Genomic DNA, 22,543 nt, shown 5'->3' on the forward strand with positions numbered 1-22,543 from the left:
ACTAACACCAATCCATAACCAAAAACTAACAAACACATGGACGAGCCCTTGAAAACCAACAGCAAGCCCTTAGCCAACAGGGATAACATGATAAATGTCCATAAAAATGAAAGGAAACAAAATACAACCTATTGATGGAATTAGAAACCACCACCGACCAAATCCAAAAGGCATAATCCCTAATACCATAAACTAGAACATATACCATCAAAGGAATCACAACAAATTTGACACATGGAGAACAAACCCCTAGTCTAAAAGCACCAAGAACCACCCGCAAGACCAACGAGTTCCATGGAGGACATACCCCGCCACAATTCAGTATATCACATGAGGCATTTACAACAGTCCACCTAGAACACACCGACATGAACATGTCACCGCATGTATTCCATACTCCAGTGTGAGCACCAAGCAGGCTCAACACCACACGACCACCAAACAAGTTCCATGCCACAGGGGGAAATGGGTTCGGACCAACATCGGGGGAAAGGAAATCCATCGAGTCACACTTAGAAACCCGCAGGCTCACACACCTCAGGTGCACCCACAACAAGAAGTGCGGGCCAAACATACACCCCACAGCCACCACGTCCATGTGTGAACACCAAGCAAGCTAAGCACACTCGACGACAGAGAGTGGACCGAGCGAACAATGGGGGAACATAAACAATCAAGTCACTGAAGCAGCCCCGCCAAGATAGAATACACCTACCCACCCACTACAGGCTCAGGCCAGCCAGAATACAGACCTCGTCCCATAGGAAAAGGGGTTCCATGGAGTCACGCTGCACAAAGGGGAAAGGGGGAGCCAAAAACCACCAAAAACCATCGCCTCCCTAACTGTCAAAGCCGCCAGAAAAGGTGGGGAACCAATCTCGTGGCGCCTTCAAGGGAGCTAGCACCAGAGGCAAGCAAAGCACCAAGCCTCCCTTAAAATCTTCACTAGGCCACAATGACCCAACAAAACACGGCCAAACAGCCTCTAGAAGACTGCAACAATGCGGCCAAGGAAGGCCAGAGGCATGCAAAGGGCATCGGATACCCAAGACAAGGCCTCCCTTAAAATATTCGCCAGGCCATAATAACCCATCAAAACATGGCCAAGCAACCTCCAGAAGATTGCAATAATGCAGCCAAGGAAGGCCAGAGGCATGCATAGGGCACCAAATACCCAAGACCAGGAAGATATAAACAGAGTCACCATCCTCCCGTCTCAGATTCATCGCCATCACACTCAGTTTGAAAACCTGAGTTTCCCGCTCCTCCGCCTCGCTCCGTCATATCCCAATCAATTGAAATTAGAGCCTTTATGTTAATTAAATAAAACATCTTGCATATTTAATGTAAATGACTATCTAACCAAAGCAATGTGTACACTATTCCAATAATTTGATAATTTTCTTGTCTAATTATAAGAATTTTATGGAAATTTATTTGAAAAATCATATTTTAGCAATCAAAATATATATCTTAATCAAACTACTAAAATATAACTAGATAAATTAATTTTCAAAACTATTCACTACATATGATTATATTACAAACACCAATATCTGATAATTTAATAACAATACTTCATCTTTACCACATAACACACCTACCAACTAAAAAATTACTTTAATTAAAAAATATTAGTTTTTTTTAATAATAAAAATAATATTTAAACTAACAACTAAATTTGGAGGCCACACGTCTTTATTTAGACATTTTGATTATTAAATATTTAAACAAAGCCGTCCGAGCGTTGCCTCGATGCGAATTTTTATCATTTTGTTTTTAGTTGTAGAGTTCATATAACCTCTGGTAGGTTTTCACCGTATCCAACAATTGGGAATGGAGAGGTCACTTTAAGAAGTTCAGAATACCCAATTCATCAATCAGAGAGAATTAGTTGAGAAAATAACCGCTCTATTCATTGTAGCAATTGAAAAATATGGAGGGAAGAGATTGCGAAAATGCGATTTTAAGAAGATCATCCATTCTTGCAAGACATCTACATCCCCATCGCCTTGGCTGCGGTGGAGTTCATGGGATTCAGCAGCTTCATTGCTTGGAATATTCTCCACCAGAAGCTGCTTCAAGTGAGCCTTTCTTGAATAGATTCATGTATTAGACGTTTAATTTTCTTCAAAATATATGGACTTGCTGTTCTATGGTCCATTACCCTTAATTTCTGTACTCCATGATAATTGGAAACAAAAGAACTTGTTTGGAAGAAAGGCAGTGTGATCTAATCTTGTATAGTGACTTGAAGTGTGAATCCTAACTATAACTATATTGCACACTTTTATGGTTTTTTTTTTCGAATTTGACTTTTCAATTTTCAGGTTTGAAATATAATTTTACAAAAAAAAAATTGAAGGCCTACTTGGATGAGATTTCTGAATTCAAAGTTTACAATACTCGAGATTCCAAAGGCCGTTTGTTTACTGGTCAAATCGCCCAATTCAGAAAGGGATCAATTTTTACAGAATGCAAAAACCCTACACCATGACAACGGCCTTATTGGGAAAATTGCTCAATTCAAAATGGGATTAATTTTTACAGAATGCAAAGAGCCTATACAATAAAGAATGATTGGTTATACATCCTAAAGCAACAACCAGATGCTAAAAACTCCTCAATTGTCTAGTGGTAATTGGTATACTGGTGAGAATGCTTGTCTCATAAGTAGTTTAACACAAATCAATACTCTTGAGTCCTTAGCTCTAAGCCGAAGAAACTAAATGATTCGTGCACCCAATGCCTAGGACTGCAAAAATTATAGAATATTTATCCTCCCCTCGAAATAAAAAGGGAGTGTGATTGTTTTAATTACTCTGACAGTAAGAAAAATCCTCGAAATGGTAACTGCCCTAAACAGCCAACAAAATTTCTAAGGCTAGCTTTGCATTAGGTGATAAATTGCAGTGAAATGGAAGTAAAAAATAAGAATTTGATGCAAATTAAAATTAGGGACATTTCAAGCAGTTTCCCTTCTTTTTTTTCTTATTTCTTTTTAAGAGATTCTCCTGAATGACTGGGTAAAGAACTATTGATTGCCTGATTTTACAAACTCAAGAATTGGCGAGGTTTCCAATGCCTGCAAGGGCTGGTTTCACTTTCATCTTAATAGCCACTACAGGATTATCAATTCTGCCAGATTGTTTGTACCCACAAAGGGTCAAATGTCAGCAAGGGCCAAACCGACATTCAACTTAGTAGCCACAACACGGGGATATGTATTTTATCAAATCTGCCCGTGCATGTTTAGGGCTAATCTTATGCTTAGCTTAAGCCATGACAGAGTTTATATATTTGGCTGAATTTGTGGATGCCTACTGCAAGGGGTCCAGATCACATTTGATTCAATAGCCAAGACAAGGGTGTTTCCATTCTGCAAAGTCTGTCCACATCTGCTAAGGGTCATACATGCACAAGGGTCAATCTGATAACTTAATGGCCACAATATGATATTTGTTTGATGCTCGCTAATGTTCAGTCTTGCTCTTGTCTCAATACCCGTTGCAGGGAATGTCTATTCTGCCAATTATGCCCATGATAGGTATGGTCAAATGCCTGAAAGGGTTAATCTCATATTTGGCTTGATAGCCATGAGAAGGGTAACTCATTTGCCAAATTTTCCCAGAAACAGTTCCTGGCCCAGACTATATGTGTTTCTGGGGTGTGAGACACTCCTGGATTTAAACTATAGTGGATGACTTCACACGTCATCAACCCCATGATTGGGTCGATAACCCATTGGCACTGGACCCGGCAGTTTTCTCTGGAACATAGTTGTTGCAGAGTGTTTCATGTAGCTGTTTAACATTTCTGTTTGGAGAAAACTATCTTTAAGCCTCAAAGTTGGTAGTGCCTAATTAAGCACCTCTGTTTGGTGTTTTGATGTGAATTTATAAGTAAAACTGATCTGCGTTTAAATCCCACAAACAAATGGCATGTTCTTTCCCAAGCAAACTTAAAAATCTCTTGGAGGCTATGATAAATTTAACAAATCGAAAGTGTTTCACCAAGCACCCAGATTCGGTATTAAGAGAGGCTACAATAAATCAACGAAGTTCAAGAGCCTCATCACCCTAGTTAAGTGTTTTAGTGTGGATTTACATGTGCAAGTAAATCGATCACTGTTCAATCCAAATTCGTTACACCTAGTTTACCTCTTGGCATTCCACGATTATTTCTTTGTTATATTGAAATAATCTTCTGATAAGCTGTATACGTCAAATGAGCCATTTTGTAAAACTAAATCATATTTGTTGAACTTATCATGGTACTTTTCAAACTCTTGTCTTCAGGCAATTGATGAAGTAGTGAGCAGAAAATACTTTTCCTTCTAATTTTAATACAAGGGCAAACCTTGAATTTATTTTCTTACCCTGCTTGGCCAACTGTATTGATTTTCACATTTACTGTGCTGTTTGTGACTTTTACAGTCTTTGCACGATGCAAGTATTCCTAAAATTTAACTGTTCTGGATTTTTCAGGTAGTTCATCCTCGCTTCAGCCAAAAAAGAATAATTCCAGCACTAGTGGTTTATTTTTGTGCCCTTAATGTGTTATATGCAAAATATGCACACTTAAAAATAATGGTTTTGTAATTCCAGACCTATACTCCACAAAATGCCTGTAAAACATGTCATTTTTTTAATTTTAGATACCTTCTTTGTATTAATGTCATCTAAGTTTATAAAAAGTGCTGATTCTAAATTTTAAATCCTTTTTAAGTTTTAAACGTCTTTCCTCTGATATTATATTAGGACAGTTACAATTATTCCATGACATTAGCATATTTTATGAATCCATTTATTGAATCTTATATTCTGATAACTGATTCCTTTTCAAAATTATACAGAGAAACCCACTTTTGATATTGGTGCCATGAGAAAATTGATGCATGGTCACAATGTTGAAGATCGGGAGTGGATTTTCAATTTGATGGCTAACAGTGATCTTTTCATTACAAACAAGAAAGCTGGCAAAGTATATGCTATCCCAGACTATGATAAGCCAATGGAACATCAGTGTGAAATGACTATGAAGAGAATTCGTTATCTCTTAGAAAAGGGTGTTTTTAAAGGTTGGGTGACAAACACAAGTTCAGAGCATGAAACAAGGAGACATGCAGCAATACTTGAGTGTTTGGGAATATATGATCATTCATTATTCATGATACTTAACGTACAGTTTTATGTGTGGTAAGAAATGTGTCATGTTATCTGTTTGCTTGTTCTTGACTCAACTGTTGCCCCCAATTAATAAAAGATGAAAAAGTAAATGCCACTTATCTCTAGGCTTGATAAGTATTAGATTCTATGTGGTTGCATGTGCATATTGCATTTTCATTTCGTAAAACTTTATCAGAATACAGGTGTGCATGTTACAGGCCATAAATCATATTCTTGTTAAAAAATCAAATTTTCAGGTGGTTGTGTAGTGCATTTCTGATCACATGTGCTGTGGGACTGTACACGATCATGTGCTATGGACAGATTTTATAGTTCCTTTATTGTTAGTATTCAATAGAGATGATATAATGATATTCTGTTACTTGAAGTTAGGATGAATTATTGTTTATCTTCAAACTATAAGGAAATGATGTCAAGCAAATCTATATAGCTTATGCACAGTCCTGTGCTTTTAATGCTTACAGCTTGCTCAGATGCATTTTGTCTTAACCACTGGTAATGGTAATTCTCTCAAGATGTCTGTAGAACAGTTCAATATTTTTGAAATAAAACGTCTCACTTGAATCTGGATAGGACTGTTTATGGGGACATGGTTGCTCAATTAATTGAACTAGATCAACTAAGATCCTTACAATTTGTTATTTAGGTGAGTTAATTTGTTATTAATTATTATTGTTTTGCATTATTAGTTGAATATAAAGATCACTATAAGCATTGATAACCATGCAGTTTACATGAATTATCATCATTAATTGACAAGAGTAACACTTGTTGATATGCATTAGCATTGTGATTCTAAAAACGATCCTTGTAATCATCTAAAATTATTTTGGGTTGTATATTGTAGCAATCAATAGAAGCAGCTCTGAAGTGCAAAATATATTGTTCTTCTATGCTCTTGAGATATACATATATATTTTTTTGTTTAAAGGAGAAATATATGTTTTTATCAATATTGAAAGTAAAAAGTTATATTATGCTAAGTTACGGATTCATCAGGGAGCGTGACTAGATCTGAGCTTGGTACGTGAGGAGATTCAGTCAGGGTACAGTTATATACTAGTGGTTTTGTCTATGCAGGTTCATCTTAGACAAGCCATGATGAATCTAGCAGAACCCATCTAGAAAAAGGTCTTGATTTTTTTTAAAAATTGTTGTTTTAAGATTGACCCTTTTTCCATCAAATTTAAACTTGAAAATTTAATTTTTTTTTTCTGCATCTTACCATTCCTCTATTAATGGTGCCATTGTATTTGAAGCCTCTCCTTATACTTATCCATCCAATGATGGCGGATGAGTATGTTTGTGAAAATGGTGGAGTTTTGGAGGTATTTTTATGATCTAGTGTTTTTGCAATTTTAAATTCAGCTAACAATGATTTGAGACTCTTAATGGAGTTTTTTGGAGGATTACTTGTTGTATTTATGTTAGAAACTTGCATTGCCATATCCACTTGGTTACCAACCAGATCCCAGTCTGGTTTGAACCAGATCTGTGGTTTGGCTTAGTTTTCCTATAGATTTTGGTAGGGTGTGGCCCTAGAGTGCTGTGTTCATCTCGGTCAAACCTGGGTGAACTTGGGGAGGGTCCAGATGGAATCTAGTGGACCCACATGGAACTCATCACATTTTTTATGGAATTTTAATTTTTTCTTTTCTTTTTTATTTCATTTTTTTTCACCTTTGGCTTTGCCCTAGTTTCCCTAAAATGAATTCATTACCCTAAAAGTACCAACTAAAGCATTTCAAACACACAAACAAATTCATTTTAGCTTATTTTAATTGCAAAAAGATAAATACCATTTCAAATGGCTTAACTTTTGTTCTTGCTTATCATTCAATAAAGAGAGTTGAAGATTGACCATTTAAGGTTTCATTGCTATTCCTACACGTGCAAGTCTCCATTAGCTACCAATTCATTTTAGCTTATTTTAATTGCAAAAAGATAAATACCATTTCAAATGGCTTAACTTTTGTTCTTGCTTATCATTCAATAAAGAGAGTTGAAGATTGACCATTGAAGGTTTCATTGCTATTCCTACACGTGCAAGTCTCCATTAGCTACCAAGAAGATCATAGAAGATTTCTTTTGAAAAGAGGTAAGTATTTAAATTCCTTTTCCTACATTTTTGTTTTACAAACATGAAACAAACTTGCATGCTTTTCTTTTGTTTCATTTTTCTACAAATGTATCACTAGGCTTAAAATTTTAACAGAGTTAAGTTTTATATTTTTATTTGATTTGAATGTGTTGTTTATATAAAAATTTGCCATAGGAATATTACAATGGCAACTAGTTCCAATTCTATAGGACAACCTAAATTCAAGTAGATATGAGTTCTCTTTGGATGTATGTTGATATGATACAATCGGTTTCAGGTGGTGGGATTTATGTTTGGATTTGCAAGGAGTGTGATGTCAGATATCCAAGTTCCTATAGTCAAGTGGACTAGGCATCAAAGCTTGCCCTTTAAAGAATGGTGTACTTGTGCCATTAGAGAAATTGATAGCATATATTATTGAACAAGAGAAAATAGATGCACTAGCAACCCATATAGCAAATCATCCTTTAGCAAAGAGAAGATAAAATGGAATGAAGCCCCCAATGCCCCCATCTATTCCCAATATTGTGGTAGAGAGTCATTGATTTTTGGCCACTCTTGAAAAACAATCCACTTCAAATAAGAGATCAAAGGGACCATTGGAAATGACATTTCAAAATGAGACTTGAGAGATTGTCGACAACACATAGCAAGATGTGTTTATGCAAATGGGTTCATTTTCGATGTTGTTTGCTCACCATATTGGCAAGAAATGATGAAAAAAATTAACGAGGCAGTAAAAAGGCCTGGGTTATGAGAAGGTGCATGACACTCGATTAGATGAGGTCAAGCTTGTAGAAGATTCATTGAATCCCATAAAGGATTCATGGGTTGAGATATGATTGTCCATAGTTTTCAGTGGGTGGAAAGATGCTAAAAATTGTCTCTTGATCATTGTCATAGCAGTGTTCCCTAAGGGGGCAATGTTTTCAAGAGTTGTGGAGTGTGAGGGTGAGATGAAGAATGACCAATTTATTGTTAAGATCCTCATTATAGTCATTGAGGAAGTGGGGCCCTATAATGTTGTTTAAGTCATAATCGACAACCCAAAGAAATATAGAGTTGTTGGGTTGTTGGTTGAAAAATACCATTCACATATTTTGTGAACACCTTGTTCAGTCCACTTTCTTGATCTTATGTTACAAAAGTTTGGGCTCAAAATTGATCAGATCAAGGAGTTGTATGCAGAGGTTGAAGAGATCCAAGTGTTCATTACTAACTATTGAAGGTAAGGGAAGCAATATAAAATTTCGTGTATAAATTTCACTTAGTTACTTGAAAATTTATTATTTTAACTTAGTTATTTAAATCTTAATTTGATAATGTATTGTAATTCTTTTTTAAAGTCTGTTTTTAATTATTTTATTTTACATTTTTTATTAGGTTGTTGAGACTTGTTTTGTGATAGAATGGTCTTGAGATGACTTGAAGGTTTGAGAGGTACTTTATAGCATTGTCATTAGCTAAACTTGGTCCATATGGAGGCAAAAAAATTACATGGAAGCAAAATAATCACTAAGAGGGCAACAAATATTAAGTGGATGATCCTAGATGACTCTTGGTAGGATCATGTGAAGTATCTCCTTAATTTCACCAAGTCCATTTTGAGTATGATTTGTTATATTGAGATGGGAAAACTTTGCTTGGGAGAGATGGCATCAACTTAATGATAAAAAAGACGAGGACTATCATAAATAAGATAGAGCAAGATCTTGAAAATACTATCTTCAAACAATTGCACAAAATTGTTGAAGAGAGATGGACAACAATCACCACCTTGCTATTTTCTTTCCTTTGCATTCAATCCAAGATTATTTTGATCTTCTATAGATCTACTCATATGCCTATACAATTAATTACGTATCCCACAGACCAAATTTGTGCAATATTGAATGTACACATTCTTAAGTTGGCTTGTAGCTATTGCTAATGCAATGCTCCCAAGCTTATTAAAGATGGGAATGTTATCCAAGAGATAATTTCAAAGGAGTTGGTGAAAGGATTGGAATAGGTGTTCTATATCATATTTCTTTGAAATGATAACTACTGGGCTGTCATAAGGAGAAGAGCTTGGCCTAATCTTTCCTTGATTGATAAGATTTTAATCTAGCACTAGATCTTTTGGTTATCCTACATGAATTTGCGTTATAGTAGATTGCTTGAAAGTTATGATCTTGGAACCAAGTTTATGTGGTTGCCTACTACACAATATGTGGGGAATCTATTGGTCTCTTTGAAGAAATTTCCATTTTTTTTAGGTTAATGATATTGACTTGCCACTGTTGCTATGATGCATTTCTCTACACTTGGCACATGACCAATGCATGCTTATTCTATTGCTCAAGTGTTTGGGTGAACCATGAGCAACACAAGCTTTTGTGCATGAGAATCAAGCTTTCAGCATTGCTTGGATGATAAAAAATGACTTTGGTCTTCAAAAAGGATTCTAGGATGTTGAGCATTGTCTTTGACAGTCCAAATTTGTGGCTTAGCTTAGTATGCACCATCACAATCATAAATATATGGCTTGTCAAGTAGGATGTCACATACCTCTAATGGTGCTATGTGACAAGTGATTTTAGGGTAGATGCGCTTGATTCCATACTTGATTGTGCATTGCCACTTCACTTGGCTATCCTTACCCTATCTCAACCAACTAAAAGAGGATGTGGATTTTATTTAGTTGCAAGTCCTATGCATTTGATGAAATCATGCTCATTAATGTTCTTTTGGTTCCCACTGTCAATATGACATAGAGGGACTGATCCTTGAAGAAACATTTGATATGCAAGAGGCACTTTCTTTTTTAAAGGTGTTGATTGTAGAGGTGTTGGTGCTTCGACAAGTATTATCGAGATTAGTTTCTTTTGCTAGCACAAGACCTGATATAGACTGCACATTGAAGGGTTGTCATATGCAACATTTGGAACCGTTGTCTATACATGTATGCTATTGGACAATATTTTTTCACTTGTTTCCTTATGCCTTTTCTAATGTGATAGTGATGGAACCTTTTGTTGTGCCAATGATGCTTGTTCTCCTTAGCAATGAGCCTTCGCTTTTGCATTAGAGAATTTTGTTTACCAAGCACAGATTAATTCTTGTGCATCACATTGAAGGGAGAGGAGGTGAGATTTTTCTTCAACTTGGCCTTTTCTTTGACATTGGAGGCATGGCAATATGCTGGTCCCGGTGTATTTGGTTGAAAGGAATTTTATCTTGGTGTGGGTATCGGATTACATTCTTTAGCACCTTAACTTGTTCCTCTATAATGCCTAGGTGAACAAGGTAGTCATGGAAATTGTGGTATGGTATAGCATTGATAGATCCGTTCTGTGGCATAGTAATTCAAATTGCATATTCTTGTCCACATAATACTTAAGAAGATATTATTCTTCATGTGCAAAAGCAATGAACTTAAAAAATTCATCATGTTGGAAATTGTGCTTGTGTTGGGCCTTGTAGGCTTTCCGTCAAAGTGAGATTGATATCGACATTCTTCAACTCTACAAAGGGGATCTTGGCATCAGTAAAGTGGCTGATAGAGAAGTAGGCCTCAAGGTTCCAAATTCACTCATCAAATGCAACAGTTTTGATTTTGCCTTGAAACACAAGGATGTCCATATTGATTTGAACTTTGAACAAGTCTTGATGCTAAAATGGTGGGTTGACATTCAAGATGGGATGTCGAGACAAGGTCAGGGGACCTTACTACATCATAAGCTCACAAAATTGGCCAAAGACTGCAGTTTGGATCACCTCGAGAGCATCCTTGGTGAGCTATTGGATGTCTAATGAGGTATTATAATACTTAATCTGAAATCAGCCATCTTGCTCTTGTGCTCATGTTCATTTGGGTATTCCGATACATAAACAATGATCTACACCTCTCAACTAAAATGGTTGAGAGGTTTCAGGAGCTTATTCTCGATGAAATAGAAACTGTTGTAACAGCCTGTTTTGGTGTCCTAGGTGGCTGTAGATGGGTAGAAGTTGTCTGTCTTTAATAAAGGAACTGCAAGTGTTTAGGGATGTATTTTCTAATAGTAATAATTAGAAACTACCCTGTTTTGTGGGGAAAATTAAACAAATGTTGACTTTAGAAGGTGCTCATTGGAATAGAGCTTTTAGAGAGTTGGATTAGAAGTCTCTGTTTGAATATTGATGCCTGGGGCTTTATATAATTTAATATTTTTCCTAGGATATGAGGGAGAATGGATATGTAATTGCTGCTTACCTAAAATAAAATGAGTATCTTTTTTATTTCCTTTTGGTTTAGAAAGGTTATCATTTGTTGTGTGTTCTAACTGCTATATTCTTCTCCTATACCCCGTGGTTGAATCTTTATCAATAGTGAGTTTTAACTTGCAAATCTGAGAATAGAGAGTTCTGTGTTTTTTTCTGACAGTGGTTTTGGTATTGTTTATCTTGACTATATTTCTCTTCTATTCTACTGTGTTCCTTTCTGTACCTGCAACAGGGTTATTTTACTGGCAGCAGCAGAGGATGTATGCATCAAAGAAGTTGCTCTCTCTCCTTTTGTTGTTTTGTATGAGTATTTAAAGGCATGAACAAACTTGTTGCAAAACTGATCTAGGGATGCATATCAAATCAGTTCTAATGCTAATGATATGTAACACAGGACCTAGGATGGTGGTGCAAAACCCATCAACTTAGTAAGGAGCATGCATCAGGAAGTTGACTGGAAACCATTACACATTCGAGTGGACAAGAGATAGCTGAATATTTCTCTTCTATTCAATGAGAACAAATAGGTACCATGTGTATGTACAAGAGAAAATAAAACCTGAAGGATGTGAATGGTTTTTTTTCTAATCAGAAAAATAGGGGCAATGCATTTCTTAGCTGAATTACCTAGCTCGAATTTTGGTGTAGCTCTCCATTTGTATCTATTAACCATGGAGGTTACAAATAAATGAGTACAGTAACAGAGAGATTGATACAAAGAAGACAATTGCGACAGTGCTTCACTTCTGTAACATCTGATGGTTTGCTTTCCTAGGGTGTGATGGTTCATCTCTCAAGTAGATGTTGTGTAGGAAAGTATTTTAACATGACACAAATCTCAAAAGCACAGCCTGACATGGCATGAAGGTTTGGCACTGCATTTGTTATGCAGAACTTATGGGTTGATCCGATCGAGATGAGCTTTGGCTGAAGTGTTGTTTGACATGGTGCCAATGTTTTGACATGATGAAAATGAAGTGTATAACATTATAACATGGCAGGGCTTCACAGGAAGTAGTTTTATAATACTTTGGCACTGTCATTGTGTGGTATGGGATGTAACTGCTATTGCAGCCAAAGTGAGAGCAAAGCTTACTGTAGTTTGGCTTGGATCAAATACGAGTAGGTGGTGGAATGTAAGATAGAGGTAACCTCCTAGGGAGTATTTACAAAATTAAAAAAAATGTACTTGTTAGCATGTGTTTTTTAAGACTTTGGGATCTACATATGTAATAATCCCAGATAATTTAACCCAAGAATCTTTCTCTTCAAACATTATGACAAACAGTTCGGTTGCATTTTGTTATATAGTTTGCAGACCTGGAATTCTATGCGGTTTCTTGAAGTTCAACTCACCAGTATATAATGACAATGACAATCAAACTTATATTCAAGAGCAGTTGTCAATATATGAAATGATACAATTTACTATGATTAAAATCAGAATACTGAAATTCAGAATTACACCAAGAACATTTTCCTCTTGGACTCAGCAGAATTCAACAACAGCTATTGTCTCTCATAACTGACCTTATTTTTCCTCCAGATTCAATTTGTTCAGAATATAGGAGAAGCTAAAACATTTGCTGTTCCTAAACTAGCAGTGAACACCAACTGAATATCACCTGAACTTGTCCTTTCTTTTCCCAGATTTCAGTGAATGGCATATAGTCAAATAGTTGGTTTGAACTCCTTGAATTTGATTCAGTTTGCAATGATTTATGGTTTGTTCAATCTAAACCAAATAAAAGCTTGTTGCTGAAGGATACTAAACTATGGATTTTACTATATCGATGCACATTCAACATAGTAAGGAAACCAAGTGTTGATGTGTTTTTTACGCACAAGCGAACACAAAATAAAATACCCAAAGTATCTTATCCTCTCTTGAATAAAATCTCTCAAATGCTGAAGATTAGCTTAAGGATCACTTGTGAAGACTCCTGTTGAGACATGGACCAGCTAGGACTTGAACCTAGGACCTTCTATACGTTGCTGGAGTGCTCAACCGCTGAGCTACTGGCCCCTCTTGGACTAGTCCATCATCGGTCCGGGTGTGGCTTATTTCCAACACCAACACCTCCTCTTAAGCCACACCTCTCGTGTGCTTGGGGCTCCTAGCCTGGACTTGGCTTTGATACCATGTTGAGACATGGACCAGATAGGACTCGAACCTAGGACCTTCCATACGCTATTGGAGTGCTCTACTATTGAGCTACTGGCCCCTCTTGGACCAGTCCATCGTCGGTCTGGGTGTGGCTTATTTCCAACACCAACAACTCCAAGGTTCATGAATGTAGGGTCACTACGTGTGGATAAGCTCGTTGGTTTGATGTGATTATGCTGAAATCACAAGGGGACTTACATTTGAGTGCTTGAATGCTTAAATTGCAGGAACTTAGATCATCTGATGTTACAATCTAGTGATGCTTTTCGGTCCTAAACTAACTTGAATTTTAAAAAAAGGCAAAAGGAAAGGGTTGAGAGTCTATTCTAAGGCCTAGAATGTGAGAAGATGGATGAATGATTAGGCGGAATGCTACTGGGAAATGTCTCACCATCAAACTGAACAATTTGACACAAGCTCAGTGCAATCTTCTAAGGACGTTTCAAAAATGTTCGAATCAATACCATCAAACATTGATCACCATTCAAGTTAATGCATAAACAATGAGTGTAGAACGATTCGAAGTTAAGCTCATATCATTCCAGTTGACCACATAAGGCACACTTACAATCAACAAGAGGCTAGTGGTATGGACTAAACGGATTCCACACAAATGCATTCAACAATTTCCTCCATTCAAATTAATTAACATGAAAGAAAATTGAGAAGTAATGACCATGCGAGTTGTTGAAGCAACAAATCGAATTCACCATAACTTCAATGAAATCAATTGTTCTCTACAACAAGGTTTGGCAACAATCTTTGCCTTCTCCTTATCTAATTTCTATTCTATTCTCTCCTATTAATAACTATTAGCTATTAGCTAACTATTAACTATTAACCTTTTCAAATGAAGCATTTGAGCTTTATATAGAGAGCTCATTTACAATGAACGGCCAGGATCAAATCTCTATCAACGGCTAAGATTTTACAATGATACCCTAATTAGGGTTTGTTACAACAAACTCTCCTTAGCCAACGAGAAAATTACATTCAATGAGCGTGGACCAATAGATAACAAGGGTAGGTGCCTTGGAGTTTGTGCCATCACTAGTGAGTCGGGTACATTGAATCAAGACATGCTGAGGTAGACCTTCCCTGGGATGATGACTGGGACGTGACTTCCAACTTGCACTTTATAGACTTGATTTGATTCATCATCACGAAGAAATGTTAAGAGATATCTCTTGATACTCAACATTATCTAGTTTGCTCAACGTAATGATGACGATGAGAAGCAAACTTTGATTAACTCTTCTGAAACTATCTGCTTCTTCAATCATGTTCGATGTAGGTCTTGTGATGACTTTGGTTGACTTTCTCTTGCTCATGATGTACTTTGAGTGGATGATGCACTTGGTTGAATGTAGCTCTTCAATGTACTGAATTTGATTCTTGGATTGCTGAAGGGAATTCAAGATTGTCAAACATTCTTCCATCATGTGGGTTATCTTTTCTTCATGCTCTAGTGCCTTGAAGTAGTTGGATGATTTCTTCCTTGCACCCTTTTCTCTCTTCATGTCAGCATGATATGGTGAGAATCTTTGAATATCTTGAGATCTTCCCTTCCTTGATGTTCTTGTGTTTGCTGATGAAGTCTCCTCTTGATCTTGCATAATGGTGATAGGAAGTACGTGTCATGGTCAAGTCATTCCTTCATCTTTTGATTGCTCATCTTGCCTCGAAGTAGTATCATCTTCCTTACATATCTGCAAAACAAAGCAAGTATAGTATCAAACACACATGATTTATAACCTTTACATACTCCTATTTTGACTTGATCTCTTACTCTGATTTTATGGGATTTTTCACTAAATCTGATCAAAGGATTGACAATAATCAATGAATTCACTGTGTGGAAGGTAAACTTAATATCCTAGGGCAAATCTGGGCTGTCTTAATGATGAAATCTGCTGGTTGGTAGGTCTCTTAACTGAGCAAATTCACTCCAACGTGATGCTCTAATGATAAATTTGCCTTCTCAAAACATCAGAGCTGCTCCTTTAATGATTGAAATTCGCCTTTATGTTGACTGAAAATCGCTGATGCTTGATGAAGTTCGCTGTCCTGCTGGTGAAATTCGCTGCTAGAGAGGGATTATGTTCTGAATTGATGCTAAAATGATTAATTTAACCTCTCTTTTATATGCGCTTTAGGGTAAAGGATGTGTCTCTTGGATATAAGGCTGACTTGGTCTAATAATAAATAGCTTCCTTAATGCTGGCCGACCTATCACATTCAAGCCCTCCCTTTTGGAATTCAAATTTTAAATCAATTTGGTGCCAAAATACTTGTGTTTGGTGAATTCGCTCTAGGACCTTTGGGAGGTACATGAAAAAAATTCGCTTTTGGACCTTAGGAAGGTACATGCCCTTGTGAAGAAATTCGCTCTATGTCCTTTGCAAGGTACATGACCTTAGGAAGAAATTTGTTCTGGATCCTTTGCAAGGTACGGGGTTTAAATAAGAAATTCGTTCAATGTCCTTGACAAGGTCAACATGATAAAATTCGCTCTATGACCTCAGCAAGGTACATCATTTGGTGAAGGATTCGCTCTGGACCCTTAGCAAGGTACATACTTGTGTTTGGACAAAATTCGCTCTAAGACCTCTCCAAGGTGCATTACTTCAGGATTCGTTCTAGGACCTCACTTGGAGAAATTTGCTCTTGATCCCTTGCAAGGTACACAACTTAGCAAAATTTCTCTTTGGACCCTTAGGAAGGTACATGTCCTTGTGAAGAAATTCGCTCTATGTCCTTTGCAAGGTACATGACTTGGAGATGAAATTCTCTCTAGGACCTCTCCAAAGACAACTCAAAATTTGCTCTAGGACCTTTGGAAGGTACATGGCAGAGTTCGCTCTCAATCTTGAGTAAGGTACATAACTCAAAATTCGCTCTAGGACCTCTCCCAGGACATAATTCAAAATTTGCTCTAGGACCTTTCCAAGGACATAACTCAAAATTCGCTCTAGGACCTTAGCAAGGACATGACTTGGAGATGAAATTCGCTCTAGGACCCTAGCAAGGACATGACTTGGAGATGAAATTCGCTCTAGGATCTCAACAAGGACATGACTTGGAGATGAAATTTGCTCTAGGACCTCTCCAAGGACAACTCAAAATTTGCTCTAGGACCTTTGGAAGGTACATGGCAGAGTTCGTTCTCAATCTTGAGTAAGGTACATGACTTGGTGAAGATCTTTGATTTGATTCCTTCAATTTTCTTTTACTTTGTTGATTTTAACTTTAAATTCTCTACTCTTTCCACATGAAAGCATCACCAATCTGACCTTTTGAGAGCATCTATTGAGGAAATTCGCTTGGACTCTTGAGCAAGGTACACGATCTTATAAAATTCGCTCTAAGACCTTTGCAAGGTACGGGGGTCTATGTCCTTAGCAAGGTACGGAGGTCTATTTCCTTGGCAAGGTATGGGGTCTCATGTGAAATTCAAGGACACAATTCATTCAACCAAGGTTTACTCTTGCAACTAGAAATATGATCAGATAACACAAGAAACCTAGGCATGATCCAAGGGGTTCTAGATCTACTTTCTTGCTCACAACCGACTGTCTTCACTCCACCCTAAGGAGACCATCCTGACTTGATGAACCCTCTAGCTACTTTGAGAAACTCTATCCCTTCAATGCAAAGATTAATAGCAAAGACTCTAAGACAACCTAGGACCAAGCAAAAAGGACTAATCCTAGAAAGTGAAAAGTGGGGGTCTCCATTTGCAATGGGGTGATGTGTGAATACCTCACAACACCAAGCTTCTCATAACAGTTATTCTCTCTTGTGAGAGGATTAATGACAGCATTTTACAGTAAAAAGGTTTCAGATGAGAGAACACAGATTTAAAAGTTTATCTCAGACCTGGGGATGTTTGATAGACTCTTGAATCATACATCTATATTCAAAGCCAAACGTACCGTTTACCGAAACTGCATTCTGGTTCGAACCGCTACTGGAACCATTGATTTCTGAATTCCCACGTCTTCTTTGGCACACAAAGATTTCCAAACACCATTCTTAGAGTCCTGCAGTGATACTGGAAGTCACGTTTTAGGCCGAGGATGACAAAAACATCAGGTATAATAGCATTCCGATCCAGCACAAGCTTCCACGAACTGTATTCTTTGACTCACGTTCAGCACTAATCCCTCGACTGGCCTTCTCTGATCACGCCGCTCTTGTTCTTCCATTGCTATCAGCCCCATTCAATAATAATCAAATATATAGCAAGCCGCACATCGCACCACACTTTATTTCCTTCACGCCAGGCCTTTCACTGAATATTCAATAAAGAGTATCTGCTCAGACAGAATACGCTTGTTTGAATTAATTATTACCAACAATAAGGTCGGGTAAGGTGAGATTCTCACGCCAAATGTAAAGGTAGACATCAAAGTGAATACATCTTTATTCCAATAAATAATCTGGAAATACTTTTCCCATCATAAAATCTTTATTCTCCTGTAATAATATCTTAATTTCAAAAATCATTTGTAAGTAAATCTCTTATTTGGAAAAAGGAAAAATAAAAAACCTCATAAATTTGTCTCGAGACTACTCAAATTTTCTCATTGTAGTCTAACTGTGAACTCTGATATGAATCCACCCATGAGTGTGATCGGGTTTCCGTCCAATCCAAACTATTGAGGAGATTTTAGTAGATTCGATACAAACAGGGCCTATATGAAAATTAAAAAAAAAACCTTTTATACATAGTTACTAGACTCAGACTTGACAAGATGATTTTTGACTTAGACTTGAACCTGGCCGAAAAACTTACCACGTACTTCAAACTTTTAGAAAAGTTTTATATAAAAAATTTAAAAATGTAAAACTTTTTTAATGACCTAGACTGAGAGATAGTTGCTGGACTTGGCTTAACTCAGCCAGACTTGTTGAGTCCCTGAAACAGATCTGCAGGCCTCATTTAGGCCTCCTTAGCTTGGCACTTATAGGGACTCACCGGGTAACTAGAAAGTTTGATAACTCTGCTTTTATGTGCTCATGATCACAATCTTACATATCTCCTTTTATAGCCAATTTAATTTTCATAACAAGAATACATATGCTATAACTTTCTATGTTAGCCTATTGGTTACAACTTGTCCTCATTGTAAGTAAATATTTCCTTTTATTAAGAACACGTGCTATAAAATTGTGGCTGAATAGTTGGTGTTATCAACAGTTTTGTTTTGAGTTTATTGAACTGTCATAATGTTTATCTGCCCTATACCAAGGGTTGGTGATTAGTATTCTATGGATATCAGTTGCTAAGCTTTTATTCTCCAATAGTGTCTATTAAAGCTAGAAATTTCTCAGAGCTGTAGTTCTTGTGTGGGTGAATGTAAGGATTTGTCTTTCTGAGCTGTAGTTCTTGTGCAGGTGAATGTAAGGACTTATCTTTCTGACATAAAGATGAAGAGAAAAACTTATTTGTACTTTAATATGTTGTGTATAAATTATCTCAAAATCATACATAGAATATTTTCAAATGAAAATAGAATTCATTGCAACCATTATGCCAAGGTTATATCATGTCTATCCTCTTGTGGCAGGGCTAACACAATTAGATTCCTTGGTACAAAGAGACACCATCAAAAGTGGCTGCAGGACACAGAAGACTATGTTGTTAAAGGATGCTTTGCTATGACTGAACTTGGACATGGTAGTAATGTATGTGGAAATTTTAAACATTTTTCTTGTTAAGAACTTTCATTTGTGATAGGGTTTCATCTTTCAGAAAAAATCTTTATCATTGTCATTCTGCATCATATAGGTCCGTGGAATTGAAACAATCACCACCTATGATCCTTCAACCAAAGAATTCATAATCACTACGCCTTGTGAGTCTGCTCAAAAGTACTGGATTGGAGGAGCTGCAAATGTAACTGACAAATAATTTTTGGTTTAGTGGATTTAATATTTTGTAATGAGCTAGTTCATTTGTTTTCTTTTTTCTTTTTTAGCATGGCACTCATGCTGCAGTCTTCTCCCAACTTCTTATCAATGGAAGGAATGAAGGCGTGCATGCATTCATTGCACAAATAAGAGATAAAGAGGGGAATGTCTGTCCAGGGATTCGAATTGCTGATTGTGGTCACAAAATTGGTGCAAATGGAGTTGATAATGGACGAATTTGGTACAAAATTGACAATGAAATAATTGAGTCCACAAATTGAAAATGTTAATTGCTATATTTGTAGGCAGACACAATTATTTTATCGAACTTCTTGCAGGTTTGATAATTTGCGTATTCCTTGGGAAAATATGTTGAACTCTGTTGCTGATGTATCTCCAGATGGCCATTACCAAAGTCCAATAAGTAATTCTGATCTGGTAAGTCCTGCCAAAATACATGCCTAGTTAGAATAAAATAAAAATTGATTATTAGGTATGTGGATATATATTATATATGTTTTAATTTTATGACCACTTTAATATTTCAAACTCCATGTATATCTCAGATATGATTATGTTTGAGTCTTATGCTAATATGGATAGGATAAGTTGGATTGATTTCATATCAATGGTCAGATCTGTATAGTCTTTGATGTTCTGTTTGTTCTTTATTTGCCCTATTTTATATGGATATTAATTTTTTCAAGCATCCATTTAGAGGTTTGGAGCTCTCATGGCACCTCTAACATCTGGCCGTGTGACACTTGCTGTTGGTGCTGTATATCAATCCAAGGTAAGATATCTACAAGGAGTTATCATGTGCAAATTTTACATTAAAAAAATCTTACATTTTAAAAATGTTATAAAATTTGAAAAAAGTCTTATTCTTACTGTTTGGTTTACTTCTGATGTTATGACAGATTGGATTAGCAATTGCAATTCGATATGCACTAACAAGACGGGCATTTAATCTACATCCTGATGAGCCTGAAGTATTGTTGCTTGACTACCCTTCACATCAGCAGCGCTTGCTTCCTTTGCTAGCTAAAACGTAGGTTTGTGTGCAAGATTTTTAGTGGTACGTTTTTTTTTGATTTGGTGAATTACATTATAAGATAACTTTGGCCTTATATGTCATAAATGAAGAGTATCTTATTGGTCAAATTCTCTATGGAATTCAAATACTTTAAAACATTGCTGGGGCGATTTGAACACATGGCATTACTCTGGAGTCTGGATATACCAATTCTTTTACAATCAAGTTCATCCCATTTGACAATACTAAGCAGTACTCATTGTTATAGTATACATGCATGCTAATAATATTGACAGGAAGAACTCACACCGGCAAATAATGGAAGAAAGAATGTGGATGATAGTTGAACATTGTCTTTGCAATGGAGCTATCTATGTTTGTTGTCGGAAAATTACATTCTCCATGTAACCACTCCCATTAGGAATTAGCATTACTACCAAACAATAACAATAATTACTTTTTGTTATTTTTAATTCAATTTCCACAACATACACATCCTACAGTACATGCAACAGTATATGCCTTGTATGCACATGGCTACTTCATTCTTAGCGCTCTACAAAATCTCTTGACTGATTATTTAATTGAGAGAATATGACTATTACAGTCCTTTTGTAATGTCCCTTCTAGAATTTTCCTTATTTTTCTTCAAATAAATAACCCTAACTCACAATAATGATTGCATGGTTAATTATAAATATAAATTTGTCCTAAACCTTATAATTTTGATCATATAATTTGGATTTAAAGCTTATAATGTATCTCTAAAACTTATCCTTAACTTCTGCTGTAATTCTTATTTCAAATTTGCAATTGTCTCCCTCTGTATAAATGTCTTTGAAATGTTTCTAATTTCTGTCCAAGTCAGGGGTTTTTGTCCACTAACTTGGCTTGGAATTCTTTTTTGATTGTAGCATCCCGTTACATCCCACTTGTGCCCTAGTTGTTTATATGCTGTGATTACGCCATGTTATATGTGTGCCCTAGTTGATCTATGATATACTTGCAAGATGTTTAAGTGTGCCCTAGATGTTCATGTTTAAATTGAATGAATGTGGAAGTATATGCATAATTGAATGATGCTAATTGTGCCTAGAATAATGAATTGATGACTCATAATTCTTAAATTGATGACTTGATAGCTAACATTATGACATGATGTTTCATTTTTGTTAATGATAGTTGAAATGTTAGAGTAGGACAAGGTTTTGATCTAACTGGTTGAACTCGCCAAGTGTGTCCAGGAGATCATTGTCCTCTGAGAAGGGAGGGGAAGTATCATCAGGTCGAGAGGTAGGGAGAGGGAAGAACTTATGCCATCTGGGAAACCCTAACCCCGAGTCAGGTAGTCTCATGTTGACTTTGGTTATTTACGTCAGTCGTTGCGGCAGGTAAACCTAGCTGGTCTGTACAGAGGTTTTAGGGTTTCACAACCCTAAGTTATTGATTGGTTTCAAGTTAATTTGTTATTATTATTAACTAATTATTTTATTAATAATTAAATTAAAATTGGCAGTGGCTCATGTTTTATCGTGTATATATATTTATATATATATCAAAATATATATCTTATGCAAATACATGGATATGAGAGTACGTGTATACGACCGTATACGTGCTCCCATACTCATCTATACATAAGATGTATAGATTCATATATATAAATATATGAATATATTATACTAATTTTCTTGCAAAGGTAAGGTTTATTTTTTAAAATACCTAAGCCAACTCTATTTGGCAATTTCAACAAAGCTAAGTGTGAAGAGGGGGGGGTGCCTTGTTATTTAAACTAATTTTTAAAATCATTCTACAAGCCGCTAAAAGTGTGTTTGGCACAAGTAAGCTTATATAACAAAATATTCACCCTATTCTTAATGCAAAGC

The 22,543-nt window shown here is 36.3% G+C and overlaps 1 protein-coding gene across 2 annotated transcripts in view; it reads left to right on the forward strand.

Annotated features, from left to right (window-relative positions):
* The first annotated feature begins 1,733 nt into the window (after positions 1-1,733).
* Positions 1,734-22,543, forward strand: part of LOC131040288 (acyl-coenzyme A oxidase 3, peroxisomal) — a 66,142-nt gene continuing 45,332 nt past the window's right edge. Inside the window, exons 1-9 of one of the 2 annotated variants that reach the window (XM_057973183.2) lie at positions 1,734-2,084; positions 4,488-4,535; positions 4,856-5,198; positions 19,279-19,396; positions 19,500-19,607; positions 19,690-19,862; positions 19,960-20,059; positions 20,340-20,414; positions 20,542-20,672. In XM_057973183.2, coding sequence (XP_057829166.2) covers positions 1,937-2,084; positions 4,488-4,535; positions 4,856-5,198; positions 19,279-19,396; positions 19,500-19,607; positions 19,690-19,862; positions 19,960-20,059; positions 20,340-20,414; positions 20,542-20,672 — 1,244 coding nt within the window. In that variant the 5' untranslated portion in view covers positions 1,734-1,936. Of the gene's footprint in view, positions 2,085-4,487; positions 4,536-4,855; positions 5,199-12,036; positions 12,066-19,278; positions 19,397-19,499; positions 19,608-19,689; positions 19,863-19,959; positions 20,060-20,339; positions 20,415-20,541; positions 20,673-22,543 lie in introns of those variants that run through there. The other variant, XM_057973184.2, reaches the window with a different exon arrangement.

Source organism: Cryptomeria japonica, chromosome 7 (assembly GCF_030272615.1).
Source record: "Cryptomeria japonica chromosome 7, Sugi_1.0, whole genome shotgun sequence".
Classification (NCBI taxonomy): domain Eukaryota; kingdom Viridiplantae; phylum Streptophyta; class Pinopsida; order Cupressales; family Cupressaceae; genus Cryptomeria; species Cryptomeria japonica.